The 20,125-nt window shown below is 39.6% G+C and overlaps 1 protein-coding gene across 7 annotated transcripts in view; it reads left to right on the top strand.

Annotated features, from left to right (window-relative positions):
• The window catches only part of WIPF3 (WAS/WASL interacting protein family member 3), a 97,981-nt gene that overhangs the window by 7,971 nt on the left and 69,885 nt on the right, over positions 1-20,125 (top strand). For all 7 annotated transcript variants that reach the window (XR_009541965.1, XR_009541963.1, XR_009541962.1 and 4 more), the window contains exon 2: positions 16,099-16,215. Coding sequence is in view for 1 of the 7 variants with exons in the window: in XM_060156928.1 (XP_060012911.1) it covers positions 16,156-16,215 (60 nt within the window). In the remaining 6 variants the exon portion in view is untranslated. The remainder of the gene's footprint in view (positions 1-16,098; positions 16,216-20,125) is intronic.

Genomic DNA, 20,125 nt, shown 5'->3' with positions numbered 1-20,125 from the left:
TTACATTCCCACCAGCAAAGTATGAGGGTTCTATACCAGTTTTTAGTATCTACTTGGGTATTGTTTTCACTGTTTTATTTTCAAAGGTTTAAACATCATTTTGTTTTAGCTGCATTTCTTATAAAGGAGATATAGTTAATTTTTAAAGCAATTAGAATATCTCTGTTCTTTAGCAGGAGAAGCTAATTATCTGTGTAACAATAGTTATTGTGGTTACTGATCTATTGGAACTTATTTTGTGCTTTTTATATACCATATGCTTTATTGTTGCCTCTTTTTTTCTTCTTTTAGTCTGCCTTTTCCTAGCAAAGTGCCTGGCACATAGTAACTTTAAATATGTAAGTATTATAAGCTATCATTTGTGGACAGGCGCCATGTATCTATAGATTTATTTATTCATCAAGTATTTATTGATTACCTGCTATTCATGTTTATAGTTTACTCAGTGGCTAGCATAGTGCCTAACATGTAGAAGAAGCTCAGTAAATATTTTCTGCATTGCATAGACTGTGCAAAGGCTGAGATGCTTGTCAGAAGCTGGGTAGAGTAATGGAGAGTGCGGAGGCTTAGGGGCAGCTCACTTGGGTTGGATGCGGCTGTTTCACGTCCCAGCTATTTGATCTTGGACTATTACTTTACATCTTTGAGCCTTTGTTTCCTCGTCTGTGAAATGGGGATAATAATATCTTTCGTGCAGAGTTGTTTGGGGTGATGAAAGATGATTATGTAAATAACAATCACAATTGCTAGCACTGGGAATCCACGTAGTACACGTGAACTATTGTTTTTGTTAATGAATTGTTTAACAAAGAGCTCTCCCAACCACATATATCAGTATGAAATCATCAACTATGTCTGCCCAGGGAATAAACTTATAGTAAAAAATGATGCTGGCTCCTTTGCTATGTGTCTGAGATAAATAATTACCAGAGAAATTTTTTCTCCTCATATGGTACAACCAAGAAAAAGGACCAAAGATGTAATTGTACTTCCTCTTAATGACACAGAAATAGACTTTAAGTCTCCAGTATTCCTTAAAGCTGTCGTTTATTCTAATACTCTTCTAAACTTTTGAATGAAACGTGTTTTAGCCAATCGTCTTGCTCTCCAGTATTTCAGAGGAAGAATAAAGTAGCTTCAGAAATAGGTAAGATAACTGCCTAAAACAAGACAAGCAAGCAACATTTTCCCCTACATTTGAACAGCTTTTGCATGACTCCTTTTCTGGTTTTCACCTCTCTGTGTATGTCCGAAGGTTTTAGAAATTCACCTGCAGACTTTTAGAAGGAAGGCTAAAACCGATCTGGGTTCATGCCTGGTGTTGTGTGTTCCTGGTGGTCATGGATGGTCAGTGAGTTTTAAGTGATAGTGGTTGACCTGTAGTCATTTTGACATTATCTGTATAAATTACGTATGCCTAAGAATGATACCTGTCAGGGTACCTGTCCGTAAGATCTAGGGGTGCCTTATTCTGTGGCTGGAGAAAGAAAGCCACCATTGTCATTTTAGACCCTGTGCATCCCCTTATGGTGCTCTCTTGTTTTCTCCCATTTGACGAATGGCTAGGATCGGTTACAAATGGAACCAACTCACAAATGATTCACGCCTAATGGGCAATCATGTTTTAAGGCTGTTCCTCATTGTGTAGTAACCATGTATTAACTAACAGAAGAATTAAATCTTAGGGGTTATGGATTGGTTTGAGGAGAATTATTTTACTCTACTCTTGGTTGTTTACCGAGCCCACTTGGTCAGTCACCTTCGATGCTTGTGGCTGGCTGCAGGGGATGGTTTCAGCTGTCATGGAAGTCTGCCTGCAAGGCCAGCCCAGCAAAACCCATGGTCAGGTCTCAGTGCTGTTCTTTGTGGATCCAGCTCACTTAGACCAAATTGTCAACACAAATTTATATTTTTCTTTATTCATTTGTATTTACCTTTTAGAGGTTGAGGGGTCTCCTAACTCAGGTGATGAAAAGCATTTAAAAAATTACTTCTTCACAATTGTCCCGAGTAAAGAAAGCAATCCAGAACTTTTATTTTTTAAGTTAGTTTTTCAAATGGGTAGTAATGCCCAGGATACATACTTCAAAAAGTATAAAAAGGATATATAGTATAAAGTAAGTCTTTCTCACACCCCAGTCTTGGACCACCTGGTTGTTATACATTCTTCCAGAGAGATTTCATATATGCATAAGCAGGTATGGGTATACCTATATTTACATATACCTGTATTTATAGGTATACACATATAATACAAATAAAGGCATATTCATTCTATATACATTTTCTGCTGCCTGCTTTTTTCACTTAATATAACCTGGAGATCATTCCATATTGGTACATATAGGGCTGCCATATTCCTTTAATGGCTACCTAGTATGCCATTTTAAGGTACAAACTGTAATTTAATAACCAGCTCCCAGTCAGTGTGTTTATAGGTTATTTCCAGCCTTTTGCTATTAAAAAGAATGCTGCAGTGAATGTCGCTGTATACATTATTTCTCGTAAGTGATACACTATGCAATAAGAAAAATTCCTAGAATTAGAAAGTATATTTTAAAAATTTGATAATTTGCTCATTGCCCTTTACAGAAAGTTGTACTAATTTATATTTCCACCAGTAATTGTGAGCGTCTGATGCCTTGCACCCTCTCTAATACATATTTGCCAAACCTCTGATCTTTGTCAATCTAAGTGAAAAATTGTATCTTGGTGTGGTTCTGACCTGTATTGTCTCATTATCAGTAAGGTTCAGCACCTTCAAATGTGTTTAAATGCCATTTGTATTTCTTTATCTGTGATATGTTTGGCCCATTGTCCATTTTAATACATATACACAAACTATAAAGTGCTAAGAAATCTAAATATCTAAGTCATAGCAAACAGGTAATCATTTCACAATGTATACATATATCAAATCATTATTTTGTATACCTAAAACTAATGCAATGTTGTATGTCAATTATATCTCAATTTTAAAAGATTTTAAAAATAAAGATTTTTTTAGCCACCTTTTGTCTGTAAGCTAAGGAACTTAATATATATATATTATCTCTTGCTTTATCTTCCCTTTTACCTGACAACTTTTGTTAGTTATATCTTTCTATTTTGCTGTGATTAATAGTAGTTATAGTCATTTCTGTTACCATAATTTCATAGGCTCTTCAGCCTTAGTTCTATGGTTAATTCAATACTGTCTTTCTTTTTGCCCTAATTTCTCTCTTCAACTCTTAATTGGCTGAAGTTTTTCCTATGGTAGTATCTTCAATATATATTCAGGAAACATAATTCTTGCATGTTTAAAAACATCTGTCATACTTGCTTTTTGACCACAGTGACAGTTTGGCTGGGTATAAACTTTTGGATCATACATTATTTCTCTGGGATACTGCGGCACGTCTAATATGTCTCCAAAACTATATCATTTTCCTTCGGATATCATGTGCCTTTTAATCTATAGAATTAAACCTTATTTTTATTTTTATTTTTATTTTTATTTTTTTGCGGTACGCGGACCTCTCACTGTTGTGGCCTCTCCCATTGCGGAGCACAGGCTCCAGATGCGCAGGCTCTGCGGCCATGGCTCACGAGCCTAGCTGCTCCACGGCATGTGGGATCTTCCCGGACCGGGGCACGAACCCGTGTCCCCTTCATCAGCAGGCGGACTCTCAACCACTGCACCACCAGGGAAGCTCTAAACCTTATTTTTGAAAATTTTTCTTACATTATATATTTGTGATTATGTATTTGAATATTTATTCTCTTCCATTCATTTGTGTCTTTTATTAAGTGAAACCATGTATCTTTTTTTGTCTGTCTTCCACATCTATCATTTTCTTTCTAATACTTTTAAATTCTTTGTCCATTTCTGTTTCATTTTATTTATTTTTCTCAATTCTCCATGGTCCTCAGTGTGTTTTCAACAATACCTGTTTTTCTTTGGGCTCTTTGTAGTGTGCTCTTCATTTTTTTAAATGGAAGTATAGTTGATTTACAATGTTGTGTTAGTTTCAGGTATTCAGCAAAGTGATTCAGTATATTCAGTGATATATATATATGCAAATATATATTCTTTTTCAAATTCTTTTCCATTATAGGTTATTAAAAGATATTGAATATAGCTCTCTGTGCTATACAGTAGGACATTTTTTGGTCTTCATTTTTCTCTTTCACTTCTCCCACATTATATTTCATCTCCTATTGCCTTGCTACATCTTCTCAGAGTTCTTATATTTTTCCTTAGAGTCCTTAATTTAAAGGGATAACTGTTTCATAAAATTTTTTCAGTTAATAATTTTATGCCTTGTCACTGTTTTCATCTGCTTCACAGAAGTATATTTTCTGATAAGTGTTTTTCATCTATCGTCTGTCCTTTGTCCTGTTCCTTTTCGCACTTTTTTTTTCTAGTTTTCTTGTATAGATCTTGTGCTGGTTCTCTTCACCGTTTCCTTTTATTTAGTATTCATCTTAGAATGAGTTGAATTCTTCTTAGACCAACTATTTGCAGGAGATTTGTTTAAGGAAAAGATCAGGGCAGGTTCTAGACCAGGGAGAGTTCTCTTTGGGTCAGAGAAGTGCTCCTATGACAGAGAGAGAGAGAGAGAGAGAGAGAGAAGAGAGAGGGAGAGGGAGAGGGAGGATTAGAGGAAGAGAGAGAAAGTGAGAGGCTTCAGGCTGCTCATAATTTACTCTCTCCCTCACCCTTCCTCATTTCTAGCCATGCACCCACTGGAATGGCTTGTCTTTGCCTCCTTCCCTGCTCCCTCATGTGTCTAGGGTCCAGGGTCGCTCCTGTGCCATCCTACACGCCCTTTTCCATTACTCTAAACAAGTGTTGGTGGGGCTTCCTCACTGAGGAGCCAGAGCTTCTTATTCTGGAGAATGACTCTGTGTGGACTTTGTCTGGGGTCTGCAGCCACAGGCTTACTCTCTACAACACCTTACCTAGACCCTGTATTTGATCGTCCTGGGCAGCAGGCAGCCCTGTCTCATTTATTGAAATTCAGGGTTACAGAAATCTAGTTTTTACTTTCTGCAGTTGAGTTTATATTTCTGAGATTCCCTTTCCTTCCTATTTTGAAATGGTTTCCAAGAAAAGGAAGGAACAGAGATATTTTCACTCCACCATCTGAAAACCAGAAGACCTCCTTGAACTCAACTTTATTTTGAAAAGTGTTTTCTAATTTAAAAGACTAAAACCTCATCTCTGCTGTCCCTTAGGACAAGCGTTTCCATTTCCAGGAAGCCACCATATCCTTAATTTTAAAAATTACCTTTGAAAGCACTTTGCTTTTTGGAGAGGATCATAAACTATTTTTGATTTGTTTAATAACTTATCTCAAAGCAATACTCATTTGGTCCTCACACTTATGCAAATCAGGAAAGAAGGAACATGCTTTACTTTTTTACAGATGGAGAAATAGATGACCATTAAAACCAGAACTAGAGACCAGCTCTCTCAACTGTCAAATTATTCCTCTTTGATGACAGCGTTTCTAACATGCCAGGTGAAGCTTTTCTAGTGAGCACTGGAAGCTTTGAGAATCCCACATCCAAAATACATTTTATTCCCACACTGATAATAAGGCCTACAGTTGGACAGGAATTTCTCCTGCCCTTTTCCTCCCTTCCTATCTTAGTTGGTAATATTTTTCTTTAAATACCATTAAGATAATTATTTAATCTGTAGACACACAATTTACATAATGTGCTGCTGCCAAGGTGTGTCTCCATCTTTTGCTTAAGTAGTTGGCATGACCCCTGATATATATGTTTTCTATTTCTTCCCCATAGCGACAGCAAAGCAATGGTATTTGACACTACCTTTGGCCTTGGCAATACCAAGATACCTAAGACACAGCTCCTATCTTTGAACCTTCGAGGAGCCCGTGGTCCAGTGAAGGGAGACACACAGACATGTGAAAGGAAATTGCCAAAGTCCCTAGTGCCGTAATAAAATTGCGAACAGAGTACTATAGGAGGAGTTAGCTTTGGCATAGGAAGAAGAAAATCTGTGCAGAGAAGTTGGCACCTGAGTGTGTTTCAAAGGATTGGTAGAAATTTTCCAGGTGGTGAAGGCCATCACATGCAGCCTGCATAGCATGGACAAAGGCACAGAAATATAAAGAAAAGGTATGTAAGAAAACATCACAAGTGTGGTGTGGACAGAGGATAGGATGCATAGAATAGAGTGGAGGATAAAATGGAGAACTTGACTGCATGACGAAGAGCCTTTAGGAAAGGAGTATATGTGAACTGGAGAGTGAAGCCCTGTAGTCTGAGAGGTAAGGCCTCCTGTCAGTGTATCAGGCTTGGCTGTCAGTGAACTGTGCTTGCTGCCACGGACAGAATGTGCCTGGTGACAGAGCTGAGGATGCCTCCTTGCCACAGGTTGTTTGAGATGCTAGCGAACTTCAAACTGGACAGGGAACTGGAGGCACTAGAACTTGGGCCAGCCATCCTGACCTGGCCCAGGCTGGCACAGTATCCCTACTGTGAAAATACTGAAACTAAAATCTAGAGTCTCAGGAGTGAAACTAGAAAAGAAAGAATTTGTCTTGTAGACTTGCTCCCTATGCCCCCTCCAGTCTGAACATTATTTCCTCAGTGATTCTCAGAACAGCATTTTTAGGAGTATTCACAATCCTAAGTGCAAAATGACCACCTTAGCCTTAGAAAGGAAAAAATGCCCTCCTTATAAAATCCAACATCATAAAATAAATTAAAGAGGTGGTAATTTATTTTGTAGAATGACTTATTATTTTATAACATTGATTATGGGTTTCCATTGAATAATAAACTCCTTTTGTATGCTTAAAGCATACCTCGATTTTTCCAGAATTAGAGATGCCATTTTTCAGAAGCATAACTGTTATGTAAAATGAGACTTACTTATAAATGTCTGATTAGTATCATGTATTTTTTTAAATATTTTTTTAAAAGATTTTTTTGATGTGGACCATTTTTAAAGTCTTTATTAGATTTGTTACAATATTGCTTCTGTTTTATGCTTTGGTTTTTTGGCCGTGAGGCATGTGGTATCTTAGGTCCCTGACCAGGGATGGAACCCACGCCCACTACATTGGAAGGCGAAGTCTTAACCGTTGGACCGCCAGGGAGGTCCCCCTATCATGTCTTTTTTTTTTTATCATATCTTCTTTTTTTTTTTTTTTTCCTGTACGCGGGCCTCTCACTGCTGTGGCCTCTCCCGTTGCGGAGCACAGGCTCCAGCCGCGCAGGCTCAGCGGCCATGGCTCACGGGCCCAGCCGCTCCGCGGCATGTGGGATCCTCCCGCACCGGGGCACGAACCTGCATCGGCAGGCGGACTCTCAACCACTGCGCCGCCAGGGAAGCCCTATCATATCTTTTTAATAAGCCTCTTTCTTCTTTTAGCTAATTCAAAGGCAGAAAAAAAAAAGACAGGAAATCAATATTTTCTCCTTTAACTCTTGGGAAACACACACACAACGATTTTTATGGCATTTAGCCATAATTTATTTTATTTTTATTTATTTTTGGCTGCATTGGGTCTTAGTTGCAGCATGCAGGATCTTTGTTGTGGCATGAGGGATCTTTCATTGCATTGCACGGGCTTCTCTTTAGTTGTGGCACACAGGCTCCAGGGCATGTGGGCTCTCTACTTGAGGCGCGTGAACTCAGTAGTTGTGGTGCGCTGGCTTAGTTCCCCCACAGCATGTGGAATCTTAGTTCCCTGACCAGGGGTTGAACCCGCGTCCCCTGCATTGTAAGTTGCATTCTTTACCACTGGACAACCAGGGAATTCCATAATTAAAATGCTTGAGTCAATGATAAATATTATCAATATCACTATTTATATCTTTTCACCTAATACTGTTCAAATATTATAATGAATTCAATGATCTGGGAACAAATTTGCATTTCAGTAAGAGTCTTATAAAAGGAAACCAATTTCTGAGCTCACTGTAGGTGTGACTTAGTGGCTTCCGTATTAGATTGTGGTTAAAGTGTATCTTGGTTTTAGAACACACATGGACAATCTTCATAAATCCTTTAAGCATTTCAGCAGATAATTAATTATCATATCTGGTCAGGCCTGAGCAGATTCAACTTCAGGAGCTGCTGTCGAGGCTGGTGTATCTCAGGTGTGGGAAACCCTTCATATCACCTGTGGAAGAGGTGAATGGGCACTCAGCTCATGGGCACTCAGCTCAGTTTCTGTTTCCCTTGTGTGTCAATTCCAGTCCTAAGTACAGTGTGCCATTTTCATGGACCCAGACTGCTGAAATTAAACGGATCTACAGAAAAAAGAACCTTCTCAGTAGAGGACACAACTTCCAACTGTATGGGGCAGGGCATTTCATCATCCTGGTTGTTCTAGAGCAGGGCTTTTCAAACTTCAGTGGGCACAAAAATCACTTGCTGACAAGAGACTCCCAAAGATTCTGATTCAGTAGGTCTGGGGTGGAGACTGTGCCTTTCTTACAAGCTTCCACATTCCAGAGGTACTCAAGGTATGGATTCAGACCAACAGTATTGGCCTCGCCCAGGAGCTTGTTAGAAATGCAGGATCTCAGGCCCCACCCTAGAGCTACTGAATCAGAATCTGCATTTTAACAGGACCCCTTGGGTGATTCGTCCTCCATTAAAATTGGGGAAACACTGCTCTAGATCACTGTTCCCCAAAGCACCAAAGTTTAAGTATCACTATGGAAACCTGAAATGAGTTTAGATGGTACATAGATGAACATTTTATCTTAATAATCGTTAAGTTGATTTTTATTATTACCATCTATTTATGGCAAATAATATTGGTTTTCCATTTATGGTAATAATTTAAAGTTTCCTTCGCAAAATAAACAATTTTAAAGTAAGTTCAAGTGGTATGTGGATGTGACAAAAACTATAAAAAGTCATATGTTTACAAGTGACTTAAGTTAACATGGTGCTTAAGAGCATGGACTCTGGAGCCAGACACCCCGCGTTTGAATGCCTGCCCCTCCAGTAATTCACTGTGTGACTTTGGGCAAGTTTCTTAACCTCAGTGGGCCTTGGTTTCCTCATCTGAAGAATGGCGATAATAGTATCTATCTGATTGGGATATTGTGGGGCTTAAATACGTTCATGTATGAAAAGTTCTAAGGATAGTGCCTGACACATCACAAGGGCTGTATCAGGGCTAACTTACTTTACTATAATCTAGAACACAAATGTTCAAAGACGTTTTTATCCTGTGCTTTTTATTTCCCCCTACCTTATCCCCTGCTTCCTTGCTTACTCAGATCGACATGCCCCACCTACCCCAAAAAGCTAAATATTCCAGGAATTTTGTACCATTGAGGAGAGTGAGAGCAGCAACTTCCATTTGGCCAATAAGAGGATGGTCTTCACTTAACAAGGTGGTTGGTGGTGGGGGGGGGGGCATGAGAGCTTACAGGTGGGAAGTCCCAGGAGAGGACTGTGCCCAGAGAATTTGCTCTGAAACAATGAGGAAGTGACAAGAGAAAGTAACCACTCGTACATCATTTTCACCATAACCTGGAAAGAAGGTTTTTAAAAAATTCCTTTATTGTTTTACTTATAGCTTTGGCAACTTTACCACATGTTTTTCGAGAACATTTTGATGTGTGCCGTATATGCTCATGGGCTCTTGGGTTGTGACTTCCTGGTTGCAGGGCACCTTTGATAAATAAATGACTGATTGGTAGAGTGGCAGGACCCTGCTGAAACCACAGTGTGAGAAATGGACCGCCTCACGGGGTTCATTTGCCCGCATTAGTGCAGAGGTGAGAAATCTCTCTTCTCTTTTCCTGACTTCATAGGCAAAGAAACAAGGGACTCAGTAGGACAGTGTCATACAGAGTGAAGTAAGTCAGAAAGAGAAAGACAAATAACGTATGCTAACACATATATATGGAATCTAAGAAAAAAAACCAAAAATGTCATGAAGAACCTAGGGGTAAGACGGGAATAAAGACACAGACCTACTAGAGAATGGACTTGAGGATATGGGGAGGGGGAAGGGTAAGCTGTGACAAAGTGAGAGAGTGGCATGGACATATATACACTACCAAACGTAAAATAGATAGCTAGTGGGAAGCAGCTGCATAGCACAGGGAGATCAGCTCGGTGCTTTGTGACCACCTAGAGGGGTGGGCTAGGGAGGGTGGGAGGGAGGGAGATGCAAGAGGGCAGAGATATGGGAACATATGTATATGTATAACTGATTCACTTTGTTATAAAGCAGAAACTAACACACCATTGTAAAGCAATTATACTCCAATAAAGATGTAAAAACAAAACAAAACAACAACAACAAAAACAAGACCATAAAGAGTTATGAGTGCCCAGAGAAGCTTATTTTCAGATTCCTATTCAAATGTATTTTTAGAACCAGCAAAAGATGCTTTTGTCAAATAGTAGCTTATATTTTAAAAATAGGCACATTTTCTGTTTGTGAACAGCTGTGATCTGACAAACTATACTTAGGGGAGAAAAGTGATGATGACAAGAGCAACTAGTGTGTAAAATTGTTGACCATGAGTTATTTCTCTCTGAAATAACTCCCAAAGCTCAGCATATTTAACTGTTTGTTTTTTGGGTTTTTTTTTTGCGGTACGCGGGCCTCTCACTGCTGTGGCCTCTCCCGTTGCGGAGCACAGGCTCCGGACGCGCAGGCTCAGCGGCCATGGCTCACGGGCCCAGCCGCTCCATGGCACGTGAGATCTTCCCAGACCGGGGCACAAACCCATGTCCCCTGCATCGGCAGGCGGACTCTCAACCACTGCGCCACCAGGGAAGCCCCACCTTTTCTTATAGTTACTTGTGGCAGTGGAGAGGATGGTGGTATGATGATGATAAATGTAGCTTCAATTAAGTGTCTGCTTTGTGTCAGGACCTGTATTACGTTCTTCATCTACAGTCTTTGTTTTAATTCTGATAACAAACTAAGAGTTAAGCATGGTAGCTGTTTTACAAATAAAGAAAATGAGACTCACTTAGGTTAAGTAACTTGACTAAGGCCACACAGCTGGGGAAAAGCAGCGGCAGAAGTAGAACCCAAGTCTGACTGTGAGACCAGCACTGTCCCCCACATTCGGGGTCTCACGTGGAAATAGTGTTAGTTCTGTTCCTCTTGCCACCCTCCCCTCTAATGGTGTTTGAAAACCTGCATCTCGATGCTGGTTTTCAGAGTTATTTCATGAGTTGGGAGAAAATATAAAAGCCTTTGAGAATCTGGCTTTTTTTATCCTAAGCATTTTTTAATACAGTGCAGAGCAAAATGACATTTTTAAATGTACGGGAGAGCACAAAGCATCAAAGAGCTCATGGGTACAGCCTGTGACTTCCTGGAGCCCTGCATTCTTAACTGTCAGATTTTAACAAATACTCCTCTAGATAATTCCTTAATTACTGTATCTGTCAAGAAAAAGCCTTCACAGCCATCAAGTACTAAGTATAAAAATATGCTTTCATCCTGGAGTTTGAAAAATCATTCCTGAGATTTCAGCAAGACAGAAGCCCAGTGGCACATGGTCACTTTCAGATTTGTAAGGATAAAACTAGATGGAGAGTAAAGGATGCTGAGGTTAGGGGGAGCACATGGAAGAATTATATCGATACTTACCTGTAGGAGGTCCTTTTCATTCGAGGGTCTCTAAAATACTTTGCAAAATGGAAGTAGATAAGTAATATGATCTGAATTATACCAAGTTAGTAAAACAAAGAAATGAGGTTTTGGATCAGAAAGGCCAGGGCTTTTATGCAGCTCTGGTACTCCTGCTGAAACTTAGCAGAAACTACATAACCTCTCTGAGACAAAATTTGGTTCATCTCTACTATGGAAATGTCAGCATCTACCATCGACTTGTTGAGAGGATTAAATAAAACAGTGTATTATAAATACTTAGTACAGTGCTGAATATATATAGGGGGTCCAAAAAGTTATACAGTCAATTCCCATTATTCATGGATTCCACAGTTTGCTAATCACCTACCCTCTAAACTTTATTTGTAACCCCAAAGTCAATAGTCGGAGGTGACTTCACGGTTATTCACAGACATGCACAGGGAGGGGAAAAGCTCGAGTCGCGTCATGCACACGTTCCCAGCTGAGGCTGAACGAGCAGCACTCTGCCTTCTCGTTCCAGCTCTCACACTGTAAACAAGTGTCCTTTTCATATTCTATTTAGTGCCATGTTTTTCAAATTATTGTGCTTATTGTTGGTGATTTCGCTTCAGTGCCCCCCCCTGCCCCGCCCCAGGTATAGTGCTGTAGTGCTGCCTAGTGTTCTTGAACACAGGAAGGCTGTGATTTGCCTTATGGAGAAAATATGTATGTTAGATAAGCTTTGTTCAGGCATGAGTTATAATATGAATGAATCAACAATCTATTAAATGTAGTATCTTTAATCAGAAACACTAATATATAAAACAAAGTTATATATTAATCAGCTGACAAAAATCTTGTGACCAGAGGCTCACATGGGCCTAACCCTTTGGTCTCTCCTAGGAGCAATGGTTCAGGTATTTGCTAACTCAGTGTTCATGGCAACTGTAAAGAACTTAGCTACCATGAATAATGAAAATCAGCTCTAAACTTATGGCTACCAGGGGGTAAGGGGGTGAGGGATAAATTGGAAGATTGGGATTGACATATACACACTACTATATATAAAATAGATAACTAATAAGGACCTACTGTATAGCACAGGGAACTCTACTCAATACTCTGTAATGGCCTCTATGGGAAAAGAATCTAAAAAAGAGTGGATATATATATTTGTATAATTGATTCATTTGCTGTACATCTGAAACTAACACAACATTGTAAATCAACTATACTCCAATAAAATTTTTTTAAAATTTGAAAAAAGAAAAGGAGAATCAGTTCTATTCAATTTAGTTCTATATTAGGTTGGTTAAATATTAGTGGCTCTAACAAATTAACTCCAAACTCTCCATGGCTTAACACAGAAGTTTATTTTTCATGAATGTAAAGTCTAATCAGGTGTTTGGCAGATGGCCTTAAAATGGAGAGTCAGGGACCCAGACTCATTACATCCATGGCTCTGCCCACAGTAGAACCTTTGCTTCCAGCCAGTGGATGGAGGAAGACAGAAAAGTAGTGGATGGAAAGTCTTTATGGGCCAGCCTAGAGACAGAGCACATCACTTCTGCCTTCATTCTGTTGGCCAGAGCTTAGTCACATGGTCACACCTAACTGCAAAGGAGGCTGGAAAATATAATCTGTGTGCTGAGGGGTTACATGAATAGTTGTGCCACAATTCTCCTTAAAATTATTTCTACAGTCATTTTTCTTTGGATAAATGGCAAAACCCTTAGGTAAGAGACATTTAAGTTTTGTAAGTTACTCTTCTGAACCCATTACCATTCTGCACCAAGGGAAGCAAGTCTGTCTGCTCTCATGTGTCTTAGTTAAAAGATAAAATCCTTATATAATGAGACCATATTTTCTCTTGTTCTGTTAATACTTCAGCCAACCCTTTATTCCCTGCTATAAATTTTTGACTGAAATTATTTTGCTACTGAATTAAGGATCATGTAAAGAATATACCCAATGCCTTCTATGAAAGAAAGTGTTAAAATACAAACAACTGATCATTTATATTTGTTTCAAGTAATTTGTGGGCTCACATCCAACTTGCTTTAGCATTCAGCCAGTAAAATGCCAACTTTGTCTGACCCTATGTTACTGTGTGTATTAGATTATATAATAAAATAATATTGATGCTACCTGGAAGAAGTATTTACTGTCCTCTGGGATCTCTGCCCAGTTCTACTATAGTTTTATGCTGTGGACTCTGATGAGTATTTTTTTTTTCAGTCTTTCTGTCCTAGTTTTACTATCAAAGAAAGAGGCAGTGACATAGTAATTATCAAGCCCCTTCTTTCAGGGGACTACTTTATAGGAAATTGTGGTCTTCTATAATGATCAGCTCATGCACCTCTTTGGAACTCTTAAGAAAACTGTCATGGACTCTTTCTCCCCAGAATTGAACTTATACATATATTTTATACCATTCAAAATGTCTATACCATTTTAGGGGATTCTAAAACAGGCCAGTACTGTATGATCCAGCAATTCCATTCCTAGGTATATGTCCAAACGAATTGAAAGCAAGGTCTTGAAGAGATATTTGTACACCAGTGTTCATAGTAGTATTAGTCAAGATACCCAAAAGGTAGAAACAACCCAAGTGTCCATCGACAGATGAATGGATAAACAAAATGTGGCATATACATATAATTGAGTAATGAGGAATGAAATTCTGGTACATGCTACAACATGAATAAACTTTGAAGACATTATGTTAAGAGTAATAAGTCAGATACAAAAGGACAAATATTGTATGATTCCACTTATTTAAAGTACCTAGAATAAGCAAATTCACAGTAACAGAAAGTAGAGCAGAGGTTACCAGGGTTTGGAGGGAGTAGGAATGGGGAAGTATTGTTTAATGGGTACAGAGTTTCTGTTTGGAATGATTAAAAAAAAAGTTCTGAGAATGGATAGTGGTGATGACTGTACTTGATACCACTGAATTGCATACTTTAAAACTGTTAAAATAATAAATTTTATGTTATGTATATTTTACCATAATTTAAAAAAAAACAATCACGTTGAAAAGAGCCTGGAGGTGAGAACCTGATAAGCCTGGCTGGGTTCCAATCCCAGGTCTACCAGTTACCAGCTGTGTATGACTTTGGGTAAACTACTTAATGTCTCAGAATGTCATTTTCCCTACCTATAAAGTTGGGAATAAACTACCGACCTTAGAGGATTGTTGTGGAAATTAATGTGATTAGCCTGCCACATATAGCCACTATTTAAAAAGGTAAAGAAAACTAGTATATATTAAGCAAGCAAAATCCAGTGGACTGTGTTAAGAATAAAGTACCACGTTACATAATTGCTTTTTGCCTCTAGGAAATAAGAACATTAACACAGAATAATACAGGAGGGCAGCAACTGAGTCTATGGAGCTGCCCCAGGAGCCAGAGCTGTCATATCCCCTCCTCTTCCACCTCCTGTTGCAAACAGTAAAGCCCCTTCGTACAGTTAAAAAAAAAATTGAATAATACAAAGGAGGTAGGATTTTAGCATTGAAGAAACAGAGGTACAGGACTTGCTTGAGCTTTCCAGTGACTAGAAGGACAGAAAGAACACAAAATTACCCTTGCCTAAGTCTGAGGTTTATTTCTGTTTCTGCTTAAATTGTTTTTAGATTCTCTAGGTTTTCCTCATTTTTGTAAACTGTTGGGGATTTTCTGCAGTATAGGTTTTAAGTCTTTGCAGTGTGTCTTGATATAGATTTGAAAACACAAATCCATATTCAAACCTATGCATGCAAACACACACTCTACAGAGCAATGCCATATTTATCTGGAGATCAGACATCCTACAATATTAACTCTTTGGGACATAACCATTTTTGCAGAAGCATGCCCCAAAGCCCTCCGTGTAGCAAATGCCAGATATTAAGTCTTTGCTGAGAAGTGTCATGACCCCACGCAGATGACTGTATAGAAACCACAACAGAAAAACAGCAAGCAAAGTTAAGAGTGACAGCAGAGAAGGAAGCAGGAAGATAGCTAATGCCCGTATAAGCCTGGCTGGAGGCTGGCAACATGAGTAACCGCTGAGCCTGCCACATTCAGAAAAGGTTAAATTTCATTCCATTTGCTCTGCTTAGGAAAATGGGGGTATGTGCAGAATATTTTTAAATTGCATCCAAAATGATAAAAGTTTAATGCTTAAAGAGGTAGAATCTGTTATTTGCAGTACTCATTATGGAGTGAAGTGTTGTTATTTATTAATACGCTCTGTTTACACTGACACATAAATAGCTAAATTTTATCCGTTTTGTCACCTAATTCTTTCTAAAATCTAGCTATTTCTTTCAGTCTGCAGCACTTGACACAATGCCTGCCTCACAGTGGGCACTCAGTATTTATTGAAAGAAGAATGAATGAATGAATGAGCGGGCAAGTGAAGGAATGAAACTACCTATAACATTTGTATGCCTGCCTGACGTGTATTACCTGTGCGTGAATAAAGACATCCAAGTTTAAACTCACCCTTTTCTCCTTTTCAGAGCAGAGACCATTCTCCTGGGACCATTCCTAAGAAAGAAACACCCACGCTGTGACATATGCCACTGCCACCGCCACTGCCACCTCTGCCTCCGCCTCCCCCCCCATCAGCGCCCCCGGTAAGACCTGGGTTTTTCTTTTTCAGTCTGGTTTACTTGAATACACTTGAGCAGGTTTTAAATGTTCAGAATCAGCCACCACCCAGCTCTGCTATGGCAGGTGGCATCTTTGGTAGCTGGCTCTACGGCTCCAGGGTCTAATTCCAAACCAGCCTGGCCAGGTATTTCCCTTCCCGTTCCATGGCAGCTCCCACCCTCTACCTCAGCGTCGTCTACATGATTTCTCTTCTAATTCCTGCTGCTCGATACAGGCTTCCCAGAGTCTCCCTAATCGACTGTTTCATCTCACGGGAAACCTCAGAGGGGAGGCCACGCTGAAGTGCATAGCCAAGGAGGCGTGTGCTCAGAGTCAAGTTCCAGTGTGTGATCTGGATGGTGCTAACAGTAGCTTGGGCTTCAGTTGCCAGGTTCTGGGACCAAGTAAGAGGAGTGTCATGTGAAATGCACAACAAAATATAAATCTCTAAATGACATCTCCCCATCTGCACGAGACTGAACTCAGTCTATTTCGCTTTGTGTTGTCTCCCTTGGTTTAATAGTTTGGTTTGGGCTTAGGAGAGGCCCAGAGAGTGGTTATTTTGTTTTAGGACAGGGCTTCTCACCCTTACCACCACTGATGCTTGGGGCCAGGAATAGAGCCTTACCCGCTATCCTGCCGCTGGGGTGCACACCTCTCCACAGATGCGTGGATGACATGACTGCGGGAGTATAGGTTATGAGGGGTCTGGAGGGTCTGAGGCCCTGCTGCACGGTCACCAGCCTTGGTGAGAACGAGGGTATGCTTGAGGTCATATGTCACCCCCATGACATTAGCGTGGCACACTGACCGTTTCTGAAGCGCTGGGGCATACAATTTATACAGTATGTGCACAGCAACGCTATTTATTCTAGTGAAAAATTAGATCTTAAATGGTTTATGAGAACTAAATGAACTGTATTGTCATGCTGTTAATTAAAAATTGCATTATGTTAAAGTGTTAATTTAAAATTACATTTATAACTGTGCTGATAATGGAAAGTAGATATGGAATGATGAATTAAAAACAAGGCACATTTTGTGCATCATGAAATCAGCTATATATGTAATAAATAGGAAAGACCAGAAAAGAATTTTGAATGCTGATAATAAAATTTTAAATTTCATTAGGGAGTCTTTTTCTTTTAATATGCTTAAGTTCATAATAAACAAAAATAATTCTGCATTTGGATAATTCTTGCATTCCCTTCCCCATTCCTAAATTTTTTTTTTTTTTGGCTACCTATCTCATGGAGGAACTGATCAATTTAGGAGGAAAATAACCATGTAAATTTTAATTTATTTTTTTTTGTAAATTTATTCATTTATTTTTGGCTGCATTGGGTCTTCATTGCTGCGTTCGGGCTTTCTCTGGTTGTGGCTAGCGGGGGCTACTCTTCGTTGTGGTGCGTGGGCTTCTCATTGCGGTGGCTTCTCTTTGTTGCGGAGCATGGGCTCTAGGCATGTGGGCTTCAGTAGTTGTGGCACATGGGCTCAGTAGTTGTGGCTCGTGGGCTCTAGAGTGCAGGCTCAGTAGTTGTGGCTCATGGGGTTTAGTTGCTCCGCAGCATGTGGGATCTTCCTGGACCAGGGCTTGAACCCATGTCCCCTGCCAGGCGGATTCTTAACAACTGCGCCACCAGGGAAGTCCTTTAATATTTTGTTAAGAGGCATTTTTCTACAATCTGGGAAAAACATTTACAGTGCATATTATAGGCAAAGAATGAACAATCTGAGCATATAAAGAGCTCTTAGGGATCAATATGGAAAGGATGAGTAGAAAATGGGCCCAGGATATGACCAGGAGAAGAAATACAAATGTTTCAACCTCACTATAATTGAATAAACACAAATTAAAATAATGAGAAATCATTTTCATCTATCAGTTTGGTGGTGGTACTTTTTAAATGTTGCCTGGAGTGTTAGGAACCAGGCACTTATAACATTTTTTTTTAGTGGTTGATTTATTTATTTACTGCTACAGTCACATCCATTGCCCCCTTCCCATTTACCCACCCCCACCGTACACAAGGTTGGATGATTTGATTTAAGGAGTCTGCGGCATATAGTCATTTATTATACCAGGCACTTATACCTCTTAATAGGAGCAAATATTGGTATAATCCCCTAAAACACAATTTGTTAATATGGATTAAGTCTCTTTAAAAAGTGGTTGTAGTCAATGACCTAGTTTCACTTCAAGTAATTTCCTTTCAGTAACTCATCATAGTGTACAGAGATTTTTAGCTATAGATTATTAATGAGAGCATTATTGTGATAGCAACCAAAAAAAAAGAAAGAAAGGAAACAATCTAAATATTTAAAACCAGAAGATTCAATAAAAAATGATTATGTAATCCACAAAACAGTATTCTAGGTAGCACTGAAAATCATATCAAAATTATTTTGTAACTCCCAGTATAATAATTGATTCAGGCAAGTATCATTCATGAAACCTAAAACCACTTAGGGAAATGTTTTGGAGAACAGGATGTTCACAGGATCCCAAGTGGCACCCACAGATTACTTCTAATTGCAAAGGGGAAAATGTACCTTTAACAGGGATCAAAGTGTCACCTGTCATAGAATGACCTTTACACAGCCTTTTGCTGTGATGCAACAAGAAATACATAGCATCACCCTGCAGTGACCTGCCAAAAATTAGTGTTCTTTGAGCAAGCAACTAGGCACATCCAGAATGTGGGACCTTCTACGACAGCGGTTGGCAAACTAGAGCAGAGCCCATGGTCCAGTTTTGGTACAACCCTCGAGCTAAGAATGGTTTTTACATTTTCAAGTGATTGAAAGCAATCAAAAGAAAAATAATATTTTGTGCATATGAAAAATATATGAAATTCAAATTTTAGTCCATAAACAAAGTTTTATTGGATGACAGCAATGCTTATTCATTTGCATATTGTCTCTGGCTGCTTTTATGTTACAGTGACAGAGCACCAATTAAACAACTTGTCTCCCCCCAAAGAAGAATTCTTTTCATCTCACTAGTTGACCTGTGTTTTAAAAATTATATTCAGGGGCTTCCCTGGTGGCGCAGTGGTTGAGAGTCCGCCTGCTGATGCAGGGGACACGGGTTCGTGCCCCGGTCCGGGAAGATCCCACATGCCGTGGAGCGGCTGGGCCCGTGAGCCATGGCCGCTGAGCCTGCGCGTCCAGAGCCTGTGCTCCACAATGTGAGAGGCCTGCGTATCGCAAAAAAAAAAAAGAAAAAAAAATTATATTCAATTATTATTATTTTGTTTTGAATTTCATCAATAAAAATTTTGTGGGAATTTGTTTTCTTTTTTGCTATATCGTACTTACAGAACATCCCTGATTTTGCCTCTTGGCCCACAAGGCCTAAAATACTTACTATCTGGCCCTTTACGGAAGAAGTTTTGCCAACACATGTACCTACAAGATAGCTGGCTTCATTCAGCCTTCCTTTTGTCACCAGCAGCCAGTGATCTTGGTACACTTGCATCAGATCATGTCCCCTTCCCCATCACTTTTCAAGGGCTTCCCATCCCCCTCTTAACTGTGAGCCGCTCCACTTGCATGACCCGGCCCCTGCCTACCTCTCAGACCTCATATGGTGCCCCTCTCCCCATGTCTTCTACTCCAGGACTTTAGCATGGCTGTTTCTTCTGCTTGGAAAGCTCTTTCTGCTCAGCTCAGCCCAGGTGTCCCTCCCTTGAAGCATCATTTCCTCACACCCCACACTGGCATTCATAACATACTTGTAAACCCCTCCTTCATAGCAGTTATCAGTTTTTCAGTTAGTTTTTATTTGACTGGGGTCCACATTTTCTGTTTTGTGGTCTTTTCTGTCCCTAGTGCCTGGCTCACAATAGCTACTCATTGAATGAATGGATGGATGGATGCATGACTGAATGA

This window comes from Lagenorhynchus albirostris, chromosome 8 (genome assembly GCF_949774975.1).
Source record: "Lagenorhynchus albirostris chromosome 8, mLagAlb1.1, whole genome shotgun sequence".
Taxonomy (NCBI): Eukaryota; Metazoa; Chordata; class Mammalia; order Artiodactyla; family Delphinidae; genus Lagenorhynchus; species Lagenorhynchus albirostris.
This window is presented reverse-complemented; position numbering and strand designations above follow the sequence as displayed.